This window comes from Oncorhynchus tshawytscha, linkage group LG09 (assembly GCF_018296145.1).
Source record: "Oncorhynchus tshawytscha isolate Ot180627B linkage group LG09, Otsh_v2.0, whole genome shotgun sequence".
Lineage (NCBI taxonomy): Eukaryota > Metazoa > Chordata > Actinopteri > Salmoniformes > Salmonidae > Oncorhynchus > Oncorhynchus tshawytscha.
This window is the reverse complement of record NC_056437.1, coordinates 35,383,786-35,399,942: the sequence shown is the minus strand read 5'-3', so window position 1 is coordinate 35,399,942 and position 16,157 is coordinate 35,383,786. Positions and strand designations below refer to the sequence as shown.

The window sequence follows — 16,157 nt, the reverse complement described above, 5'->3', positions numbered from 1 at the left end:
TCAAGCAGAAGTTGGCAATGTAATGCAGAGCCATATTTAGAGCCATCTCATATTGCTCACAGGCAATAAGGGACTTTCTCTCGCAATATCAACTGACAAACTACAGTAGTGCTTGAGGGATTTTAACTTGCTGACATTTCTGATCATCGATTTCAAAATATATTTAATGGAATACACTGGAATTCGTTTTCAATTTCATTAAACGTTGCAATGGAAAAACGGTGTGTATCAAAATGTCTTGTCTATGAACAGAATTTTCGTATTGAAGTTGTCATGCCTCATGAACAGTCTAAATGTGTTGTGTTGCTTCACACAGGGTGGAACGAGTGAAGCACACAGGCGGATGCCATTGTGGGGCTGTCAGATTCGAAGTCTGGAATTCCCCAGACCTTCTGGTTTTCGACTGCGAGTATGATCTGCAACATTTCAACAGTGATCCATTACAGATACGGTTCACTGCAACAGCAATAGAAAGGGCAGGCTATAATCCTGAGACCTGGAAAAAAAATGTTGGGATTATTTTAATTTTTACATTAGTGTTTGGGGTGAAAAAACAAAACATGTCTAAAAATATTAATATTTTATTGTAAGTGCAAAATTGCCCTCTGTAGTGGTCCTTAGGACATAAATATGAAAACATTTACATGGGTACAGTAGGTGAAATACATAGTTGTGGCATCCGGGTGTCCACTACAGGATATTTCTTAATAAGCTCTTATTTAATGTGAAAAAGATTATTACACAGTCCTTACAACTCCCTTCACTATTCCTGAGATATTTATTTTCTAGAAACAATGTGAATTTCCAACTCACAAAAATTACAATTCATAATTACACTTATTTTCAAATGTCCATAAAATGTGCAATTGTTTTTAAGAAACAGGAATATAGGGTTGTCAAGGTCACACCCCCACACGTGATATCATTGAAAAGCTAAGAATGTCCTCTCAAAGGGACAACAGTTCTTAATACAGTGGCCTCGGAGATAAGGACCAAGAACTGATGTCCACTAGAGGAAAAATGAATTGCTGGGTCTTAGGAGGATAACAGAAAGGAAAACAATGCAAATCTGGGTCCCCAATTTATAGTGATGGAGAATTGGAGATACAGGTTTGTGAATGAGCAAAAATAAAAATAAACTATGGGCTGTTCTGGCTCAGCGAATGTTTACTTACTTCCTGCCCAAATGACAACATCTCTGTAGATGAACTGTCTTTTGATTATTTTACAATCATACTTCTATTACGGAATTATAACTTACTATGTCCATCACAATATGACTCATTCTGGTTTCTTTATCTAGCTGTAGCATCTGCACCAAGAAGCAAAACCATCATTTCATTGTGCCAGAAAATCAGTTTAACCTTTTACAGGTAATACAACATTTTTACAGGGAGATGTTTGGTAATAGCTCTACCAGGTTGGTCAGTTTGAATGTTAATTTGGTTCATTTCTTGTTTCAGGGTTTGGGGATTATTAACACATATACATTTAATACACACATTGGGAAGCACACATTTTGTAGTACCTGTGGAGTCCAGAGTTTCTTCACCCCACGTTCCAATCCAGATGGATATGGTAAGGACAACCAGTAAGAAACACAGTAGCAGTCATGTTTACCTTTGCTTATTATGTAAACCTAAAACATGCCTTGTATTGTTGTTTGTGGTAAAACGGTGACGATAGCAATAGGTTAGAAGTGTCTCTCATGCATGAAAGTGAACAAAAAGGTTTGTGTGTTCCCACCCTAGGCATAGCTCCTCACTGTTTGGACCCAGGTACTGTACGCAGTGTGACAGTAGAGAAGTTCTGTGGACAGAAGTATGAGGAGACCATGAAAAACCACCCGAATATCAGAGACTTGTCCAAGCCTGTAGCAGAAACACATACAGTTGAAGTCGGAAGTTTACATACACCTTAGCCAAATACATTTTAACTCAGTTTTTCACAATTCCTGACATTTAATCCTAGTAAAAATTCCCTGTCTTAGGTCAGTTAGGATCCCCACTTTATTTTAAGAATGTGAAATGTGAGAATAATAGTTGAGAGAATTATTTATTTCAGCTTTTATTTCTTTCATCACATTCCCAGTGGGTCAGAAGTTTACATACGCTCAATTAGTATTTGGTAGCATTGCCTTTAAATTGTTTAACTTGAGTCAAACATTTAGGGTAGCCTTCCACAAGCTTCCCACAATAAGTTGGGTGAATTTTGACCCATTCCTCCTAACAGAGCTGGTGTAACTGAGTCAGGTTTGTAGGCCTACTTGCTCACACACGCCTTTTCAGTTCTGCCAACACATTTTCTATAGGATTGAGGTCAGGGCATTGTGATGGCCACTCCAATACCTTGACTTTGTTGTCCTTAAGCAACTTAGGAAGTATGCTTGGGATCATTGTTAATTTGGAAGACCCATTTGCGACCAAGCTTTAACTTCCTGATGTCTTGAGATGTTGCTTTACATAATTTTCCTTCCTCCCGATGCCATCTATTTTGTGACGTGCACCAGTCCCTCCTGCAGCAAAGCACTCCCACAACATGAACACCCCCGCCCCGCCCCATGCTTCACAGTTGGGATGGTGTTCTTCAGCTTGCAAGCATCCCCCTTTTTCCTCCAAACATAACGATGGTCATTATGGCCAAACAGTTCTATTTTTGTTTCATCAGACCAGAGGACATTTCTCCAAAAAGTACGATATTTGTCCCCATGTGCAGTTGCAAACCGTAGTCTGGCTTTTTTATGGCGGTTTTGGAGCAGTGGCTTCTTCCTTGCTGAGCGGCCATTCAGGTTATGTCGACATAGGACTCGTTTTACTGTGGATATAGATACTTTTGTACCTGTTTCCTCCAGCATCGTCACAAGGTCCTTTGCTGTTGTTCTGAAATTGATTTGCACTTTTCGCACAAAAGTACAATCATATCTAGGAGACAGAAGGTGTCTCCTTCCTGAGCGGTATGACAGCTGCATGGTCCCATGGTGTTTATATGGGTACTATTGTTTGTACAGATGAATGTGGTACCTTCAGGCATTTGGGAATTGCTCCCAAGGATGAACCAGACTTGTGGAGGTCTACAATTTTTTTTTCTAAGGTCTTCGCGGATTTCTTTTGATTTTCCCATAATGTCAAGCAAAGAGGCACTGAGTTAAGGTAGGCCTTGAAATATTATCCACAGGTACACCAATTGACTCAACTGATGTCAATTAGAAGCTTCTGAAGCCATGATGACATTTTCTGGAATTTTCCAAGCTGTTTAAAGGCAATGTCAACTTTGGGTATGTAAACTTCTGACCCACAGGAATTGTGATACAGTGACTTAAGTGAAATAATCTGTCTGTAAACAATTGTTGGACAAATTACTTGTCATGCACAAAGTAGATGTCCTAACCGACTTGCCAAAACTATAGTTTGTTAACAAGAAATTTGTGGAGTGGTTGAAAAACGAGTTTGATTGACTCCAACCTAAGTGCATGTAAACTTCCGACTTCAACTGTAGCTGAGCTCAAACACAGTCCATTATTGAATTATAACTGAGACACATTTTTCTTCTAAATGAAATTAACTTTATTGGTTCATTAACAATTTGAACATTTGTTCTAACTTTTGTACATAATTTACAAAAATAAAAAGGACCAAACCTACCCTGTTTGGTTACAATCAATGTCTATGTATTCACATTTTACTTAAATTTGACAAATTCACTATTCATTTACAGTGTCAGTATATGTCAACATTTTTACAGTAAACTGAAAATAGTGTATTAACGATAAGTCATCTGTTCCCAACTAACAATGTTGGCAATGAGTGGAAGAGAAACTTTAATAGTGTATTTCCTTCAACAACAAAAAGTTAGAAAAATATAATATCTACATTCAATCAATAGGTAGCAATAGGTATGTCTGAATATATCAGTGCTATGAGATCAATATGTCAGATGAGGCAAAACATATAAAAATATGCACAAACTGATTACAGTAAGATTAACAAACCCAAGTAACAGTATTCTCAGAAGATTAATCAGGAACCTAATTTTTCACTAATAGATCTTCAGATTCTTTGGTCCTTGATCAATAACTTGGAATGTGTTGATAATCATGTAGCGTGAAAACCAAATGTAGAGGTAACGAAACCACAGGAGCTGGGTACGGTGACAGAGCATGGCCCTCTGGTGAATAAAGAGTCTATTAGACTAGAAAAAGATCTATCAGCGGTAGAGAAAATTGTCAGACACCCCTCGCTGGACATCAGTCATTACAGACAGAGTGAGGCATGTTTAAAAATAGCATTGGGATTTACATCCGCAAGTGTATAAGGTGATCCCTAAGTCCTCGCTCTTTCTCAATAAAAGTGAATTGACTGGTACTGCATTCATGTAATGTATTTCCTTATAAATATTGATGCATGGTAAAAACACGAATTTCTCCAGAAGTTCAAATCAATCTTTATGTCTGATGTCCAGCGAGGGGTGTCTGACAATTTTCTCTAACGCTGATATAGCATATTTCACTATAAATATTGATCTATGTACACAGTGCCAGTACCAGTCAATTCAGGTGTTGAGACCTAATTTCACTTTCATAGAGAAAGAGAGCGAGGACTTTCACTGTGTGTACACCGGATGTAAATCCCAATGCTGTTTTTATACATGCCTCACCCTAACTATACATGTACTAGGCTATTACATGTATTGACAACGTTTGTCCCATAATAATAGGGGAAGAGATGTTAGTGGAACTGCCGTAACATGTCTATTTCAAGCCTGATAGTATAGGCTGATGACAGGCTCACCTTAGCTTGAATGTAGCCCTTTGAGCCTATGACGCAGCAGAGATCTGATGGGAGGAGCCAGCTGATAGGCAGCTCCAGGAAGGAGAGGTACTTTCTGAGAACACCAATGGTCAACAGAGAGACGAGACTGCAGTCTGTGGGAGAATTGAGAATCCTAGCCTAGTTAGTGTACCTTTTGTGCAATTTACATCTCACCCAGAATGTCAATGAAAAACAGAGATCGTTTACAGGGTTACATGACATAAATGTAGTATAATTAGTGTTTTGAAGTCTTGGAGACAAAGATATGGAAAGACAAGCCATATTTCAAGTGGAGGAAAATATGACCAGACAGGAAATGTAGCTACTAGCAAAGAGTTACTGTGGGTTTGTACAGTCATATTGCCCCATGTTTTTGGGAGACTTGGATATATACAGTAAATGGTTCATTGGGCAAAAGAGGCTTTGGGTAAACTGGTGAAAATGAGAGGGGATTATAGTATGCAACTGTGTGAACAGGCTTTAGAATCACACTGAGGTTTATCTCCCTCTCAACACTGAATGCAGAGTACCAAATCAAATCTAAATCAAATCAAATTTTATTTGTCACATACACATGGTTAGCAGATGTTAATGCGAGTGTAGCGAAATGCTTGTGCTTCTAGTTCCGACAATGCAGTAATAACGAACAAGTAATCTAACTAACAATTCCAAAAAACTACTGTCTTATACACAGTGTAAGGGGATAAAGAATATGTACATAAGGATATATGAATGAGTGATGGTACAGAGCAGCATAGGCAAGATACAGTAGATGATATCGAGTACAGTATATACATATGAGATGAGTATGTAAACCAAGTGGCATAGTTAAAGTGGCTAGTGATACATGTATTACATAAGGATGCAGTCGATGATATAGAGTACAGTATATACGTATGCATATGAGATGAATAATGTAGGGTAAGTAACATTATATAAGGTATGGTACGCTGCATGGAATCCACTCCGTTGTCCAGTTTGTAAGGCAGAACACAGGATCCGCGTCGCGAAAAACATATTCTTGGTCGTACTGATGGTGAGTTGACGCTGATCTTATATTCAGTAGTTCTTCTCGACTGTATGTAATGAAACCTAAGATGACCTGGGGTACTAGTGTAAGAAATAACACGTAAAAAAACAAAAAACTGCATAGTTTCCTAGGAACGCGAAGCGAGGCGGCCATCTCTGTCGGCGCCGGAAGTTCATCATGTGATACCAATGTGATAGCACACTCATGTACAGTAAGGTCTTGGTGTGGCATGTTTACAGCTAATCAACTATTGCGATAGGAACCATCCCTCTCTCAACGATGCTCATCACTGGATAAAATGGTCCTGGCTGAAATCTAATCAACAGGTTGATCTCACATCCTACTGTAATAGAAAGGTGTTCTCTCTCGTTTGCTCTAGATCACGGGAAAGGAGGACAGGGTACAGAGTGTTAAATGGTCTTGTTTGTTTCCTCCTTTTGATCAAGACAGTGCCACTCTAAATGTCTCATAATGTCACTTAAAACATGCAATATTGTCTAGTGTGAGCCATGATGTGGCACAGTAATATCATTATCTAGTATAACAGTAACTTCATTTACAATATCAAGATTTTGCTCTTAATTGTAAACAGAGGGCTGATATAAATACTATGCATGCCAGTCTCTCTTGACTAAGAGCTGAGGAGAGACTGACTGCATCCCTTCTTTTTAAAAGAAACATTGTGTTGAAATCCCAAATCGTTTGCATCGTCAAATTACACACAGCTCTGACACACAGTTATCCCACCAGACATGCCACCAGGGGTCTTTTCACAGTCCCCAAATTCAAATTCAAGAAAGGGTACAGTATTATATAGAGCCCCAATTGCATGGAACTTCCTTCCATCTCATATTGCTAAAATAAACAGCAAATCTGGTTAAAAAAAACAGATAAAGAAACACCTTGCAGCACAACGCCTCTCCCCTATTTGACCTAGATAGTTTGTGTGTATGCATTGATATGTAGGCTACGTGTGCCATTTTTAATATTTTTTATGTAGTTCTGTCTTTGAGCTGTTCTTGCCTATTGAAGTTCTGTATTATGTTTCATGTTTTGTGTGGACCCCAGGAAGAGTAACTGCTGCTTTTGCAACAGCTAATGGGGATCCTAATAAAAAACCAATAGCGATATAGACAGCAGGGGTCAAGGGTTTGAATATTATGTAAGAGGAAGGTTTACAGCAGTTCAGGGAGGGAGGCAGAGGGAGTTAACTAGGGAGAAAAACATGAGAGATGGAGAGTGAGAGAGATCTGCCAAGCTGCTATATTAAGAGGGTTTAAAAGTTTGACCCTGGCCTGGCCTGAGGTGTGCAACACTTTAGGAAGAGCTGTGACGATGTGGCTCCACTATCTTACAAAGGCCAAAGCCATGATGAGTTGGAGGAAATAAGTCCAACAGAGGAGGGAGGGTGTTAATGGGAATAGATTCACATCCAGCTGGGAGAAAGGAACAAATGGTGAAGCACTGGCTGATAGATTGTTGTGTTCCTAATGCCTCGGAAGCTGACTGAGAAGTGCAAGTGACACACACAAATTTCAACACTAGATGGCGGTCTTTGCCAAGACTCCAGTTCGAACTACACTGCTTTAGGATAACTTCTCTCTTCTTGTCCTGAGTTTATAAGTGTACCAGTTTGTACTCCATTTACCATCATGTCATGTAATTGATGCAAATGTTTTTAGGTGTATAATTTATAATAGGCTAAATACCTTACCATGCTGATAATGATTATCCAAATATAGGTATTTGAGATGTGCTTGGCCAAATAAAAATGTAAAGGTTAAATACTCGCCATCTGGTATGTTGCCAATGGAAGCCAGGTAGCTGTTGGTAGAGACAAGCAAAAAAACAACATCAACACAGTAGTTATTGGAGGCCTAAGCACACAAACTTTGACTTGCATGAAAATCCTACAGATAGGAAAAGCAAGTAAGCCTATGAGACAAATAGTTACGTACAATTTGGAAGTGAACTAATTACACTGCCAAAGTTCAGGACAGTGAAAAAGTTTGTGGGTGTGAACCATACACAACCTTTTCAGGACAAAGTATGATGGTCCTTCCAGCCATATTAGAGCCAACGGTTCAGTTTCTCTGGCTACAGCTCAAATGGCTAAAAGGTGAATAGCTTAAGCCTTCACAAGGGGAAGCGGCAAGGCAGCAAAGTAGCCTGTCAAATGTTAGGAATAGGATCATTTGCAATAGGGAATAGTTGTCTCCTCAATTATTGATGATGGTGAGACAGTAATAGCAGCTGCAACAACCTGTTGATGTGTTCTAATGAATTGTGGTTCATGATAACTTATGAGTGGATTATGGTCTCTGGATCTTCCATGTCACATTCCACATTCGCTATTGTAACTCTCCCTCTCCTCTCACACTCTCATCACGGTCTGAACGCTAGAGGACATTTCACTTCTCCTCCTTCCTGTTCAGTACAAGCTCTCACTGGAGACGTACACCAAGGTAACAAAACACTGATGGCTTTATACATCTCTTTTTATTTTTATAAAATGGTGCGCATCACTTGTGAGTTTAAGTCTAATGGGAATCATGGGATATGATCTGGACAACACAACACACTCATCCTCTCCTACTAGGGATGAGGTCTGGGTGTTGGAGGAGAGCCAGGGAGGCTTAGCTCAGAGAGGAAGAGACCAAGCAGGCAGCACTAGTCAATGAACACACCTGTTCTGTTCACTCACTGTACTACACTGTAGTGTAGCTACATATCACAATAATTTCGGAAGGAACCCAGAACCAAATATCTTGTGCGCACAGGCCAGCTCCTCGATTTTAAACATTTATTCCAGTCTATCATGAGAGACTGTGATATGACAAAACACAAAAACATTAATTTTATTTTATTTCACAACAGTCTGATGCAACTGTTGGACTGGTGTCCTATTCAGTTCTCCAGATCAGAGCGATCCTCCTCTCCTCCCTACTCTTCTCATCTAGTTCTCCACCCTCCTTTCTTCAGGACGTGATTTCCTGTGGGTTTCTGAGAGCAGGGCCATCTGCAGATCCATTGGTGGAGTGTGGGTTTGGACGACCTCTCAACTATGCAACAGAGGAATCATGCAAAACAGTGTGTGTGTGTTTTTGAATGCTTCTGTGTTTGTTTGTAGGGGAGTGGGGAGGTTGGGATCTTTAGTATGTGGTGTATGTATGTTTTATAATAATGAAGTATAGGAATGTTGCCTACAAGGCTGGTTTCTTGTCCAGGTTCTGGTCCTGGATCTGTGGACAATATGTGTTTCCTAGGGTACATCCCTTGGGACGACGTGCTTTCCACAAACGGATCAAAAACGGCATATTAAAATACAATAAAATCTAAAAGGACACACACGTGTCAGCCTTAGAATGATGGACAGTGTTTAAAGTCTTGTTCGTACCTGACAGCCTTGTAGATGGCAGTGTGATTGCTATGGCCACTCACTCCCCTTCCATCGAAGGTCAGCACCTGAAACAACAACAATGTTCATTTGAAGATAGTTATTTTATGTTATGGCATGAAGTATCAAATATCAATGTGAAATGTTGGCTACATGCCAAAGAAAGAGATGCACGTTCACTGTTTGGTTAATGGAGGCGTGTCTTGAATGTCGGTGTCTGTGCCTGCCTCCCAAATGGCACTCTATTCCCTATATAGTGCAGAGTCCTATGGGCCCTGGTCAAAAGTCGTATGCTAGAATAGGGTGCCATCTGGGACTCACACTGACAGCAGAATGCAGCTTGGCAGAAGACAACTGATATTTAAGAGCCTTTTTCTGTCTGTATGCCTGTTCACCTGAGAACCAAGGGAAGATGGGGAAAGGGAAAAGGGGGAGCAAGCAGGTCAAAGGGAAAGAAAAACAACTTGACTAAAGACACAGCAGTTTTTGAGTGAGGCAGAGGATAAATGTACCATGATTGTGTCCCTGAAACCGAACATAAAAAGGTGGACACCACACACCTTCTAACCCAGAGCAGGGTCATGTCTTGCCATTTACTGGCCTGAGAGAGACATTTTACATCTGCCAGAGTTGACTTGGAGGAGGCAAAAAATGATTACACGTACAAACACCAGTTTCTGGAAATATTAGTTGTTGCCAAACCGAACAGATAATAAAAATGGGTTCCAAGGATATCTGCTTCAACTCTTTTTTTGCTTGTTTTAGGCTTAGACTTACATGCTAAAAACTGTAACAGCAGTAAACCAATACAAATAGGTTATATTATGGGAAAGGTAGAATACTTTATATTTCTGTAGTCTCTTTTATGATTTAGTTCATCTTTGTGCATAATCCTTAACAGCTGGCTGTCTTCACTGATATTTTCAACCTCTCCCTGACCCAGTCTGTAATACCTACATGTTTCAAGCAGACCACCATAGTCTGTGTGCCCAAGAAAGCTAAGGTAACCTGCCTAAATGACTACCGCCCCGTAGCACTCACAACTATAGCCATGAAATGCTTTGAAAGGCTGGTTATGGCTCACATCAACACCATCATCCCAGACACCCTGGATCCACTCCAACTCGCATACCTCACCAACAGATGCACAGATGACGCAATCGGACCCTGGGACTGAACACCTCCCTCTGCAACTAGAACCTTGGACTTCCTGACGGGCCGCACCCCAGGTGGTAAGGGTAGGCAACAACACATCCGCCACGCTGACCCACAACACAGGGGCCCCTCAGTGGTACGTGCTTAGTCCCCTCATGTACTCTCTTTTCATCCACGATTGCGTGGCCACACACAACTCCAACACCATCATTAAGTTTGCCAACGACACCGTGGTGGTAGGCCTGATCACCGACGACGATGAGACCTGACAGAGACCTGACAGTGTGGTGCCAGGACAACAACCTCTGAGCAAGACGGGCAGAGTAAAAAGGGCAGAGTAAGCCCCCATTCACATCGAAGGGGCTGTAGTGGAGCAGGTCGAGAGCTTCAAGTTCCTTGGTGTCCACATCACTAAGGACCCATCATACCAAGACAGTCGTGAAGAGGGCACGACAACACCTATTCCCCTTCCGGAAGCTGAAAAGATTTGGCTTGGCTCCTCAGATCCTCCAAAAGTTCTGCGACTGTCCGCATACGAGAACCCTTTTTGGTTCCAGGTAGAACCCATTTGGATTGCATGTAGAACTCCCTGTGGAAAGGGTTCTCCCTGGAACCAAAAGGGTTCTACATGGAACAAAAATAAGTTCTTCAAAGGATTCTCCTATGGGGACAGGAACCCTTTCTGGTTTTAGATAGCATCTTTTTTTCTAAGAGTGTATGCCAGGCGGTGTCAGAGGAAGGCCCCAAAAATTGTCAAAGACCCCAGCCACGCAAGTCATAGACTGTTCTCTCTGCTACCCCATGGCAAGAGGCACCGGAACTCCAAGTCTGGGACCAAAAGGATCCTTAACAGCTTCTACCCCCAAGCCATAAGACTGCTGAACAGTTCCCAGACTAATTACATTGATCTCCTTATTTAATTCTTATTATATTGCACTGACTCTCTTGCACAGGCTCAATGTACACTTACTGGACTCAAACCATACACTCACACATACTACACTGACACTCCAACACACACGTACATATTACCTCGACTAACCTGTGCCCCTGCACATTGACACTGTACCGGTAACCCGTGTACAGTGCCTTCAGAAAGTTTTCAGACCCCTTGGTGTTTTCCACAATTTGTTACGTTACAGACTTACTCTAAAAATGATTAGATGTTTATTTCTAATCAATCTACCCACAATACCCCATAACAACAAAGCAAAGGGCCTATATATATATATATAGGCCCTTTGCTATGAGACTCGAAATTGAGCTCAGGTGCATCCTGTTTCCATTGATCATCACTGAGATGTTTCTACAACTTAATTGGAGTCTACCTGTGATAAATTCAATTGATTTGACATGATTTGGAAAGGCATACACCTGTCTATATAAGGTCCCACAGTTGAAATGGAATGTCAGAGCAAAAACCAAGCCATGAGGTCGAAGGAATTGTCCGTAGAGCTCCGAGACAGGGAACAGACGAGACGGCACCATGCTGTGGGGATGTTTTTCAGCGGCATCTCTCTGGAGAGACCTGAAAAAATAGCTGTGCAGCAATGCTCCCCATCCAACCTGACAGAGCAAGAGAGAATCTGCAGAGAAGAATGGGAGAAACTCTCCAAATACAAGTGTGCCAAGCTTATAGCGTCATATCCAAGAAGAATCTAGGCTGTAATCGCTGCCAAAGGTGCTTCAACAAAGTACTGAGTAAAGGGTCTGAATACTTATGTAAATGTGATATTTCAGTTTATTTTTCAAACATTTGCAAAAATGTTAAATAAAAACGTTTTGCTTTGTCATTATGGAGATATTGTGTGTAGATTGATTAGGGAAAAAACTATAAGTTAACAAAATGTGGAAAATGTCAAGGGATCTGAAGACTTAGCCTCGCTATTGTTATTTTATTACTATTTTTCCATTAGTTTATTTAGCAAAATGTTCTTACTTACTTTTGAAAACTGCATTGTTGGTTAAGGGCTTGTAAGTAAGCATTTCACAGTAAGGTCTGTTGTATTCAGTGCATGTGACAAATACAATTTGAAGGGGAAGAAATATCCATCCAACTGTTTGGTAGTCTGATCAAAATAACCTACACTGAACTGTTTGGTTTTGAGGGAAATTGCTAGCATCCTGCTGTGCACTGTCCTGCGTAATTATTTATCTGAGAAAGCAGACAGACTGGGTTCAGCTTTTGTCAGAATACTAATGGTTGCGGACGGACAAGAAAAAAAAGAGTTAAGATCTCAATTCCCAAATTCCTTTTGGTAAATTTCCTGGAAGGTTGATTGAAATCTGGGGGTAAACATGCCGACAGTGACCTGAGCTCAAACCACCACAACCATATTCTGCTAAATACAAAGGAAGGAAGACATGATGACCCTCTTTCAGTTCATTATCATGCTGTCCCTTGGAGCCTGTGAGAGACATACACAGATACAAAAGACTATTGACAATGGCCAGAAGACTGTGGTCCGAAAACTGCCTATACAAATAATCTAGCATTTTCAGGGTGGCTTCGTTAGAAAAATCACTCACAGGAGAAAAAAAAGTCAAATCAATCAGACACAGTACTGTATAGAATTGGCTACTTGATAAATGATAGTGAGTTTCAGTGATGAGATGGTCATCATACCAGGTTGATGGAGTGGGCTCTGATGTGCTTCAGGATTAGAGAGGAGGCCATTGAGATGCTCCATTCTACGTTGGGATCGTCTGGCAGTTCTCTGAAAGATGAAGAGGGGCATACGTTAGAGTTTATTTAGCCTTTATTTTACTAGGCAAGTCGGTTAAGAACAAATTCTTATTTACAATGGCGGCCTAGGAACAGTGAGTTAACTGCCTTGTTCAGGGGCTGAGCGACTGATTTGTACCTTTTCAGCTCGGGGATTCAATCTAGCAACCTTCCGGTTACTGGCCTAATGCTCTAACCTCAAACCTGACGCCCCAAAGAGTTACAGTGGGGCTCTGGTTGAAAGTAATAAACAGTATAGGGAATAGGGTGCCATTTGGGACATTGATAAAACTGGCTATGCAGGTATGTCACCCTTATCTAACTGGCTAGACTACTGTAGCACACCAACCAACCAAAACAGTAGCCTGACTTCAACTCAACAAAATGGATACGTAGCCTACTTCTTACAATGCACAAGATTCACACACGGAGAACACTGGACCCAACCATTGAAAAGGTTCTCTTTCTTTTAGAATGTATGCCAGCCAGGGTATACTGTAGCTGGCCATTAGGGGTCAGTGGGGCCTTAGTATCCTGTTCAACTGAATCTACAGACTAGGGAGAACAAAGACCATGTACAACACACACCCTTGGGTTCAGAAAGTATTCAACATCTTTCAAATAGTTTATCTGTGATTGATTGAGTTTTCCTGGCACAATGAAACCAATGGAATAGCCCCAAAAAGTGCAAACCCCACCCATCTCATACTTGAGGCAGACTTAATCAAACAGTCATAGTATTTAAAAGATTTCAAATACTATTTGGATCCAGGTGTGCATCCCACACCTCCCTGAGCTACTCTAGTCTGTCCATCAGACAACCTCATCACACCAACTATTTATGGGGGGTGTCACTCATGCTGATCACTCTCACAGCTTTCTTTGCCTCTCTCTCTCTCTCTCATTTCCTCTTTCATTCCCTCCCCCTGCCTCTCTTTCCCTCCAGAGACATCAAACATTCAAGAGAGAGGGAGAGAGAGCGAGGCAGTGGAGCATGTTGAGAGTGATTCAGACACACTCGGGTCGGGGCAGTTCAGATGAAAACAAAGTCCTGAGGGCTTCATTAGGAAGGCTGGCTAAAGCAGTAGTGCTCTCGCTCTCACACAGAGATGAACCATTTCTCTGCTAGTTACATGTTGATCTGACCAACAATAAGAATAGGAGGTTTGACTGTTGCAAAATGGATGCATAGGGCTAATAGAACGCATGATGACATTTGACGTACTTGGTTAAAAAAAACAACACTACAGCTCAACGTCAGGGAAGCAGATGAATGAGAGAGAAACGGGGAGAAAGAAAAGGGTAGACACTGGACAGAGAGCAATGACCTGATGTCTTGTACATTTTGAGATGGGGGTGGGTGGCGGAGGTGCTGGAGTAGAGGGTGAATAGAGGTCGTCCCACCTCCCCCTTGGTTCATAACAATGGGGCAGGACAGTTGTGCCTGTGGAGGGACGTGATGGATCAGGACACAAATCAAACGCCTGCCAGGGCTATGGGGGTCAGGCCTGAAGGGTGCTGTATCACGGGGGGGAGGGGGTATTAGGGTTGAAGTGTTCTGCCCTCCTACTGCATTAGTAGGATTCCTAATTATGTTCATATGCGCCATGTTCTCTTTTGTTTTGGATGACAAATGTTGTTGGACTTTGGTTCAAAGCATTGGTCATTAGCTAAGTATGCATGAAAGGCACAATGTAGAAAAAGTAAAGCGTGACACAAAATGAGACATTTTCTCTGGTTGCAAAGGCATGAGACGTTAAACAAGAATATTCGGCTTCACAACTTCACCACCGTTAACAAGACATATAAACAACACCAAAACACATCAACTTTAAACCTCACATACTCTTCACAATAAACAGCTATTGTTTATTTGTTGTCAAATTTAGCTTTGAAGTGCAACTGTAACTTACTGTTCTTCCATAAGCCTGGTTGAAAAATAATAAGATTCAGTTTTTACCCTGGCAACCGTAGCTAAGCAAAAGAGGACAAGGAGAGGAAAAAAATAGAAGAAATATGTACAAAAGACAGATGATCTACCTGACCTTTCCTCAAAGCGGGATGCAGGCAGCAGAGTGAGCCTCACTATGGCAACAGTGCCAAACGCCCTAGAGTAACCTCCCCGTTCCTAGCCCCCCTCCTGCAGCTTTGCATGTGGATGTCTAATTGCTTGCAGGCATCTGGATGCAGTGGTTGAACTTTGGCCCAGTCGACAAGAGGGGCAGTGCTATGCTGTAGGACAGACTGACTGACTGACAGACAGCACTTTCCTTGTTTAGTCTGGTCACATGGGCCAGCCAGACACCTAGGATACTGCCAGACAAGCTTAGGCTCCTGTCCCCACTGTCAGGTTTATAGGACATGCTGGGAAAACGCTGAGACACACCGCTGGTTGGTTAACTCCTTCACGGCACATTTACATTAAACACAAAATGTCGTATGTAAAAGAAAATACTGCAATATTTAATTTACTTAGGAACTGTGGGAAGTCTAGCATATTCTAAATGGACTATTACACAATAGGCCCATGTGTTTTGTTACATTTGATCTTTTTACAGACGGGTTGATAGGCTGTGATTTTACTTTCAATATGTCTACAATGTTTATTTGTACTCTTATAGGCCTACATGTATTTAAGCTTAAAATAGCTCTAGCAAATACAGTGTTCAGTCAGATAAGGGTTGCTATGCAAAAAAATGCTCAATATACACACACATTTTTAGTATAAGCGCCATCATATCACTTTATCTCCCCCGTCCAAAATAGAGTGTGCCCTTAAGACGATGGAGTGTTTCAACCATCAGACTATTTTGGACTAATATTCTCCCCCATACATGGTGACTGTAATTGTATTAACAGTTGGCCAGGACAGGGCAGTGTGTTGAGTGGCTGACATGGGAACACAGTGAGAGGTTGGCACCACTCAACACAAGATTCTATGTCAGTCCTCAGTGCGTGTATATGTATGTATATGTGTGTGTGCATTTCTCTTAGTCCTCAGCTCTGCCCTGCCAGCAGCCAGTAAATCAGCCAGAGCTATTT

General features: G+C 41.3%; 2 protein-coding genes across 3 annotated transcripts in view; one reads left to right on the top strand and one right to left on the bottom strand.

The window, feature by feature from the left end:
* Positions 1 to 97: 97 nt before the first annotated feature.
* LOC112257861 (centromere protein V) lies at positions 98 to 1,983 on the top strand. The gene is made up of 5 exons (XM_024431763.2): positions 98 to 221; positions 317 to 409; positions 1,304 to 1,373; positions 1,464 to 1,578; positions 1,752 to 1,983. The coding sequence occupies exons 1-5, from the start codon at positions 211 to 213 to the stop codon at positions 1,919 to 1,921; spliced, it is 459 nt and encodes a 152-aa protein (XP_024287531.1). The 5' UTR covers positions 98 to 210; the 3' UTR covers positions 1,922 to 1,983.
* Positions 1,573 to 16,157, bottom strand: part of pigl (phosphatidylinositol glycan anchor biosynthesis, class L) — a 27,024-nt gene continuing 12,439 nt past the window's right edge. The window contains exons 3-7 of one of the 2 annotated variants that reach the window (XM_024431762.2): positions 13,017 to 13,107; positions 9,236 to 9,303; positions 7,631 to 7,662; positions 4,788 to 4,921; positions 1,573 to 1,809 (exon numbers count right to left, since the gene is read on the bottom strand). In XM_024431762.2, the coding sequence (XP_024287530.1) occupies positions 1,762 to 1,809; positions 4,788 to 4,921; positions 7,631 to 7,662; positions 9,236 to 9,303; positions 13,017 to 13,107 (373 nt within the window). In that variant the 3' untranslated portion in view covers positions 1,573 to 1,761. Of the gene's footprint in view, positions 1,810 to 3,428; positions 4,165 to 4,787; positions 4,922 to 7,630; positions 7,663 to 9,235; positions 9,304 to 13,016; positions 13,108 to 16,157 lie in introns of those variants that run through there. The other variant, XM_024431759.2, reaches the window with a different exon arrangement.

Excerpts from the sequence above, each read along its gene's own strand:
- LOC112257861 (XM_024431763.2), top strand. Across the intron at positions 410-1,303 it reads CTTCTGGTTTTCGACTGCGA|CTGTAGCATCTGCACCAAGA; the intron begins GTATGATCTGCA and ends TTCTTTATCTAG. Across the intron at positions 1,579-1,751 it reads TTCCAATCCAGATGGATATG|GCATAGCTCCTCACTGTTTG; the intron begins GTAAGGACAACC and ends TTCCCACCCTAG.